Below are 8,189 nucleotides of genomic sequence, written 5' to 3'. Positions count from 1 at the left end.
TGCTGCTGGTGCTGCTGCGGGTTGGGTTAAATTTAAACTTTGCGCAAATAGTTGTTGCATCAATGGAGAAAGTAATTTGCAACTAATTTTCGCAACCTTTTTTTTCTCTCTCTCGGGACATGATGTTCTCTCTATGTTTTTGTTGCTCTATGAAGCATCATTTTTGAGAGTTTTTGCGTTGCTCCGTGTGTAGTTGTTTAACTTTTTAATGGTTACATTTCCCGGGAATCCTGGGACCGGTTTCGATTCCCTAGACCGTGACAGAAGTTGGCGTGCGAATAAGCGTCCTGTTCGTTAAAACACAACGTTACCGAAAGCAACAGAGATCAACATTGGCTCTGGTGCAGGCCAAGACCGCCCGGCGGTTGTAACCGGATAAAAAGAATGGTTACATTTCGCCTTACCGTTGATATCAATCATTCTACTTAAAAGAAAAAGGAACACAGCGTCCTAACTCAACGCCACGAAACGCGTAATTGAAGTTGAACGAATGAAATGCAAAGCAAATTACGCGCTTCCTTCCGTTATGGGCCCGGCCCGACAGCGTACGGTACTGTCAATTATATATCCTCTCATTACGCGCGGAATGAATATATTAGTCTTCTCGACTCGGCTCGGCTCGGCTCTCTTTTTACCGTTGCCCCTCCCGAGCCTTGCCTTTTTTTTCCCCAATCAATCGCGGCCCTCGTTGAGCATCGATTAATGGCGATTAATTTAATTCTCCGCGAAACTTAACATTCCAAACACTCGCGCCCGCTCCGTGGCCTTCGTGGAGCGGGAATCATGTTCCGATCGCTAAACGGATCTTTGCCCCAACTCCGCCATTTGGGCGCGCCCCACAAAACATCATCATCATCGATGTGTTTGGAAACGAATTTGGCGCAATCTATTTTGTTCGCTCCGCTCGCCCGTCGGGGTTTCTTAGGGACCTGGGCTGGGATCAGGGATCCGGTCCATTCTCATGACGAAGATGAATCGATGGAAGTCATTCTTCCTTCCGGCACACAGCGGCCCAAGAGCGAACCGTTGCCTGCCTGCCTGCCTGCCGGGAATTATAAAGTTAATCTTTTTCCCGTGAAACGCGCTGTGAAGGCATTCCGTCGCGTGTGGGGCCTTCGAAGTAACTTTCTTTGGTCGTTTGTTTGTTCGTTTTTTTCTCGGGTCGGGCGGGTGAAGAAGGAATTTGCGAATTTCATTCCATCGGCGGCGGGGGAATTGTTGTTATCCGGCCGCTCCCAGGTTTGGTCGAATTGTTCAATCGAACAACAATTTTCGTTTATTCACCACCTCCTTTCGCGGTCCCTTTTTATCGTAATCCGACTTCGCTCTCTCTCTCTCCGACCCGGCAAGGACTTCCCGGTGCTCGGTGGCAACAATGTTTCAAATGCAGATTAAATGGCATAAATCTTTTTGGCGGCTTATATCCTGATTCAGGCGTAGCCCTCGTTCTGTTGTGAGCTTAAAGCGAAGGTTCGGTCGACAGCGGCCCACAACGACACTGGGTTCGTAGAGTGGAAAAGCCGACAAAGCTAAAAAAAACTCCAATCTACTCGCCTTCCGGAGGAGATTTTCCAAACTGCCATTCTAAACACTAATTAGATGATGTTTAATCATAATATTGCTAACGATAATGGACCGTGTGTGCGCGAACCTGCAGAGAATCGGGTCCCCGCCGCTCTATCGATAAATTAAAATTATGCAACACAAACACACAGCAGCAGTGCGCCCGGCGCGAGCCCAGTGCAAAAACGGGTGGCGTCCGGGCCCCAAAAACCGGGTGGCTGCTACATAAATCTGCACCCAAGTAATTTGCCATTCGGTTGCCGGCGCGCGCCTGTCGTGTGTTGTGTTGTGCCAAACAGGATTCGGCGAACCGTTATCTATTATTGACCGATCGACCTCACCTCGGGTCGGGTTGTATTGTGGTGCGTGCGGGTTGCGAGGAACCTTTTAGTGTGGTGCATAGAATGTGGGGGGGGGGCCGTTTACGGAATTGATTTATAAATCGATGCCGATCGATGATGTTGCACCACCACGGCGCAGGACACGGGAATAAATTATTAACGAATCCACTTTTTTATCACCCCCAAAGCAAACACAAAAAACCGTGTCCTCGGTCGTTATCGCGCTTCGCGAAAACGGGGGTCCCGTTCGTTATCACCATCACAGAGGAGGACACCGTGTGATCACTCGTCGGCTCGTCGGAACTGTTTTGTTTTATTCGGTTCACGGCGCCCCATTTTACTTCTAATGTCCGGGGAGTGCACACCGAAAAGGCGTGTTTTTGGTACTAAACGCGCGGCATTTTCCATTCTATGTACATGAATATTCACGCATGAAGTGATATTTACACAACACAAGGCTCTGGGGGCCAGCCAGTGTGTGCCAATCCGCGGTGCCGCAGGATATCGGGGCACCATGCATAGCACATGCATCTCTAACGACATTCTTCCTTTAATCAGCCCAATGGTGTTGGGGCTTGGTGCCACGGGAATGCACGGGTTGCTGCCGCTGTCGAGAGTCTGGGTTAAAGATCGACCCGCATTCCGGTGGAGGACGGCCATTTGCGCACGGCGAACACGCATTAAAGTTTTGATTCATGTGCTTGACGATATCGAAAATGGACTCTCACTCGCTTTCCAAGAGCGATGATGCTGTGTGAGGTCCGGAAGGTCCGGAGTTGGAGTCGAAGTGTAGCCGGAAATGCCAGCACACACACGCCAGAGGGAGAGAGGACACGTACCAAATCTCCGCTGGCTTGGCGCGCTCGCCGAATGCCGAATCAAACACTATCAAAAGTGCCGCGGGTTGGCTGGCTGGTAGTGCCGTTCTCCATGCCAGCGGATGTGGCTTTTATGATTTATGCAGCCAGCGAGCGAGTCTGTTTAGAATGGCTGAAAAATGGACCCTCGTTCCGGTGCAGCTTCCTTTCTGGGGGGTGGCTAATAAGCTACCGTTTATCACCACCATTTTATAGTATTTGCAAAGTTGCGGTCCAATGGGCCCTCTGGCGCCCACGTCAGCCAGGTTTGCGTGTGTGCTTTTCTTCTCTCTCGATGGTTCGACTTTAATATTCATCGTTCATCGGCGAAAGTGGCCACCTTTAAATGATGATGGTCCACACGTATCTTCACTCAGAGAACCACAGTTGTTGCGGAGTGGCAGAGATCAACGCAACAAAACCCTGTTCGCGCTTTGTTCTCGCCTTGTCCACTTCCGGCTCCGGCTCTAAATGAAGCTGGTGATGATGAGTCCCTGCTTCCGGCGGGAGTGATAGGTAGACACCGCGCACGCCTTCCCAACAGAGATCACCTTCTATTGGAGTGGTTTTTTTGTGTGATCCTGTTACGAGGCCCCGTAAAGGAACTCGCCCGGCCCGGCGCGTTTTTGTGAATAAATTATGTACCAATGCATAATGAATGAGAGCAGTAGCAACACCGCCGCGGCGGCGGTGGCGAGGTCCTGCAACATCGTTGCTCGTTTATGGTCCTAATTTTTTGCCCTCGGGGTGCAGAAGCTTAGCATAAAAACGCTGCACTTTGCGTTGGGACGGTTGGGACCTTCCTACGCGCCCCGAAACGTGGCTTGTAATAATACTAATCGTAAAAGCGGCACTAAACGTTAACACGCGTTTGGGGCACTCCTCCGGCGGACAATTTGCTCAGGCAAAATACTTGACCGCTTTGGTTGGTGGGCCTCGCCCCGTCCCACAGAGACGACGGCGAAATGATGGTGGTTGCTAAGTAACTACCAACGCAGCAGCACGCTCTCAGATGTTGCGGTTGCTGGGGTGCTTCGGTCACCGACCGACGGGCGGCGCTTTGCTTCAAAAGGACCTACACTAAATTGTTATTCATGCAATTCGGTTGATGTGGTGCCGCGTCACGCCACTTGAAATGAATAATTTTGCTGTGCGCATAGATTGATGGTCGGCGGCGCTTCTTTTCCCTACGAATTTAAGATGCATTTTCCGGCGACAAACTTTGCTAACAGTGTTTCGTTTTCTTCCTCTGGTTTTTAGGCGCAAATAAAAGAGAGCGAGCGAGGACAAACGCGCCGACGAACACAGCGGACGGAAAAATGGCCATCGTCAAGGATAGTGCGACGTTCTTCCAGCACGGCAACTCGGCCCAGTTCGAGTACGTGCTCGCGCTGTACCCGAAGGCGCTCCGGCTGAAGGCGGACACGCGCGGCAACGGCAAGAAGGCGGAGAAGCTGGTCCGGCTCGAGGAGTGGTACCAGAACGAGCTGCCGAAGCTGATCAAGAAGCGGGGCCGCGATGCCCACCTGCTGCACGAGGAGCTGGTGCAGACGATGGAGTGGAAGCAGACGCGCGGCAAGTTTTACCCGCAGCTCTCGTATCTGATCAAAATCAACACACCGCGCGCGGTCGTGATGGACACGCGGAAAGCGTTCCGCAAGCTGCCGAACCTCGAGCAGGCCCTCAACGCGCTCTCGAACCTGAAGGGGGTCGGCATCACGATGGCGTCGGCCCTGCTGGCGGCCGCGATGCCCGAAAGCGCCCCGTTCATGGCGGACGAGTGCCTGATGGCGATCCCGGACATCGAGGGCATCGACTACACGACCAAGGAGTATCTCAAGTTCGTCACACACATCCACCAAACGATGGACCGGCTCAACCTGGAAGTCGAATCGAACGGGCTCCCGACAACGGCCGCTACAGACGATGGTGGTGGTGACGAACCGCCTGCTGCGGCGGAGAAAGAGGCCTCCGACAAAAAGGACGACAAACCGGAAAGCAGCGGCGAAGAGGTGGCCCCCAGCGATGGGGGGAAGACAAATGGATCGACGGCGGCGGCGGCAACGGACGACAGCGAGCCACCGACGGAGGGTGGCAAAAAGCGAAAGGGTGCCGAGGAAAACGGAGACACCACCGCAAAGGCAAAGAAGTGGTCCGCCCATCAGGTCGAGCTGGCCCTCTGGACACACTACATCGTGACGGAACTGCAACCGGAGCTGCTCGGTGGTATGCCAGGCAACAATAATGGCGTGGCGGCCGCGAACGGAATCTCGAAGGAGGACGGCGAGGACGAGGACGAAGAGCGGGACGAAGATGAGGACGAAAACGGAACGGCCGACGACGATAAGGAGGAGGATGCGCTCGGGGACGAGGAGGACGATGAGAATTCGCGCACCGCGGTCGAATCGTCGGAATCGGAAAGCAACGAAGCAATGGCGGACGGTGGCACCGCCACAGTGCCGGTGGTGGTGGCGAACGGTAAGGCTCGGGGAAGCGACGAGCCAGACAACAGTAGTGCCGCCACCGGCGAAGAGGACGTGGTGGTGGTAGCGAAGAACGACCCTACGCCCGTCTCGAACAACGGTACAACGGGGCAGCGGCAGCAGAAGTCGGAAATTACGGTGGGTGGCGCGCCCGAGAGCGAGGCGGTGGTACCAGCGCCAGCAGCGCCAGTAACCGAACCAAAAGCACCGGTCAAAAGCAGTCCCGTCGACGACGACGACGACGAGTGCTCAAAATCGGGTGACAGTTTAGAAGCCGACTCGGCGGCAGTGGTGGCGACAGCGATGACGACGAAACCGACGGCGGCGGCTGCAACGACGACGACGTTATGTGGTGCCGACGAGCATACGGCGGCCGATAGCGGCGACTCGCAGAACAGCAGCAGTCACGGTGGTGCCAACAAACGTCCGCTCTTCTGCGAGGACGCGGCCGACGACAAGCCGGAGCTGAGCGCACCGAAGCTGATAAAATTGTAGGCCGCTAGGGCCGTGGAGCGATAGCGGGTAGAGTAGAGTAGGCCGTGGCGGCTGCAAGGCGGGATGGGCGAAGGAAGAAGTTTTCCGCCAGTCGATGGGCGTCGTGTGTAGTGTAGGCACCTTAGCGTTTTGTAGGAACAGTACAACACAATCATCAGCGTGCGCGGTCGTGCGTGAGAGATTCCGGCAAGGAACGGGACGGTGCGCGGGGACACGGGCCTCCGCGTATTAAGAGGAGTGAGCCCAGAGATGAACACGGCGTGGCGCCCAGTCCGTCCTTACAAATGAGCAAACAGAACAGGAGCAAAATACGGCGAACAACAGACACAGAACATACCACTTGGTGGGGGACATGCCACTTTGCGAAGAAAACTATCGAGGAGCGCGCGCGCGCGGGGACAAGAGTGACCAAACTTTTTGAGCCCACTTCCGTTTTAGTTTCCTCCGTGACTGGCCCGAAAGCCGTGCGGGCTACATCATCCCGTGGAGGGCAACTTTGTGGTGGCCACGGGTTTTTCCACGGCTTCCGGATAGACCGGCGAGGAAAAGTACATTGTGTCCGCCGGTGTCCGGTGGGGTGGGTCCCTGATGGTGTACCGTTCGTTTGCGCGCGTCGTCCTGGTCATCCCCCGTGATCCTCGTACCATTCTCTCAGCGTTTCGGCCGGTTTCGCGATTCATCTGTTTAATTTCGCTTCTAAGATTGTAGAAAGTTTGTCGTCCTTCTTTTTTTAATATAATACAGTACCAATAATTATTCTATTTACTGCGCACGTAATTTAAGTACATTCGCGACATCATTGTGACTTCTCACTCTTCACACACACAGACACAGAGACACACAGCGTTAAGAGGAGGACGTTCCTCTGCTTCGGACTGAAAACGAAGTAGTCGTTTAGAGCAACGTGTACGGAGCAGCTGAGTGTAGCAATATAAGAATTGATCATTGAGAGAGCAAGAGAGGAACATATTCATCGAAATGTGAGGACGATTTCGCATCGGTTCGGGTGTCGTGTCGTTAATCTGGGTCGTTTTTGTGGATCTTGCGAATGTCATCATTCGTCTTATTTTGGGCCCAGGCTTCCTCGGGGAACCAAAAAGCCGGCCCGGACCGGATTGAGTCCCCTAACCCTCTAGCCCCGAGCTGTGGCGCGCGATGATTTAAAAATGATTGATCTATTTCCGTTCAGTCCGGATTCGGGAGAGTGTCAGCCGCCGCCAAATGATTGCTTCTGACTTTTCCAACGAACCTTTTTCTCTTCCACACGACGAGTTATTTGCAGGTTGACATTTTCCACCACGGAATCCGCAACCGCACGCAATCGATCTTCGCAATCCGATGTGTCGGTGGTCTCACTGTCCCCGACGGGGTCGCCCCCGGTTGAGCACGCGAAATCAAATGACTGAGATTTATAGAATAGTAGTGCCGAACATGAGAAGCAGAGTAATAAACCGAAAAACAAACAAACTTGATGAGAACGCGTGATGAGAGTATAATATCTATCAGAGGCAAGGGCAAAGACCGAGTGCTTGCGTCTAAATTGTGAGCATGTGCATGGCGAAAGCTGCGGAAAGAATCCCTCGAAGCAACAAATTAGGCTATCCCCGGCGTAGGTCCCACGCACGCTGGACGATCCTGGTTTTTCCGGTTTTCAAACGTCACGAAAATGGAAAGCCCCACGTGTAGCCGTGTAGAAGAACGCAGAGAACGGCAGAGACCGGGCGTGTGAAGATGATACTATAATTCAAGTGACTTATTAGCAAAATAAGTGACAATCTACTACTAAATGCGCCGAAGCCTGTGAAGCTACCGGAACACGACGATACGGAAAACGATGCGAAGTGGCGCGCGTCACCAAACAAAAAACCAGGAACCTCAAAAACTCTAAATATGTGTGTAGGTGCGAGTGAAACCATTTTTGCGACCCCATTTTCATCCCCGTTTCTCTCGCAGTCGTTGCACACGTGGTGGCGGGTTGACGGGGAGCCGTGCCGTGATGAAAGCGAAAAGCGATGCAATTTGAAACCAGTATCCGATATGCTTCTTCTGTGTAAGTATTATTATTTTATTGTGAACGATGCGGGGTGTTGGAAATGGGTCGACGACGACGGGGACGACGAAACTAGCCAGCACACACCGCACAGGGTCACCCGTCACGCCGCTTCGATCTCTCCAGTAGTGTGACTGTCGGTTGGTGTGTGAAAACTCTCACGGCAGGGTCGGCCATTTCCACAGACAGCACTAACTCATCTCATAACAACCACGTGGCGGCACTCGGGGAACAGCTGGGGAGGCCCAGGTTGTGGTTAAATAGAAAAGAACAAAGTAGAATAAGAAAATACGAGCGGAAGGGATCCCATCCGGGATGCGCATAGGCGCGCGACTTTTGATTTCCGACAAGGGTGAGAACACAACCCCGGGGGGGTCTGTGTCGCGGAACTACCAGTTGC

The 8,189-nt window shown here is 53.2% G+C and overlaps 1 protein-coding gene across 1 annotated transcript; it reads left to right on the top strand.

Annotated features, from left to right (window-relative positions):
* Positions 1–4,080: 4,080 nt before the first annotated feature.
* LOC128273867 (uncharacterized) lies at positions 4,081–5,739 on the top strand. The gene is made up of 2 exons (XM_053011926.1): positions 4,081–5,304; positions 5,368–5,739. The coding sequence occupies exons 1-2, from the start codon at positions 4,081–4,083 to the stop codon at positions 5,737–5,739; spliced, it is 1,596 nt and encodes a 531-aa protein (XP_052867886.1).
* The last annotated feature ends 2,450 nt before the right edge of the window (positions 5,740–8,189 follow it).

Source organism: Anopheles cruzii, chromosome 3 (assembly GCF_943734635.1).
Source record: "Anopheles cruzii chromosome 3, idAnoCruzAS_RS32_06, whole genome shotgun sequence".
Taxonomy (NCBI): domain Eukaryota; kingdom Metazoa; phylum Arthropoda; class Insecta; order Diptera; family Culicidae; genus Anopheles; species Anopheles cruzii.
The sequence above is the reverse complement of the archived record's forward strand: the minus strand, read 5'-3'. Positions and strand labels throughout refer to the sequence as shown.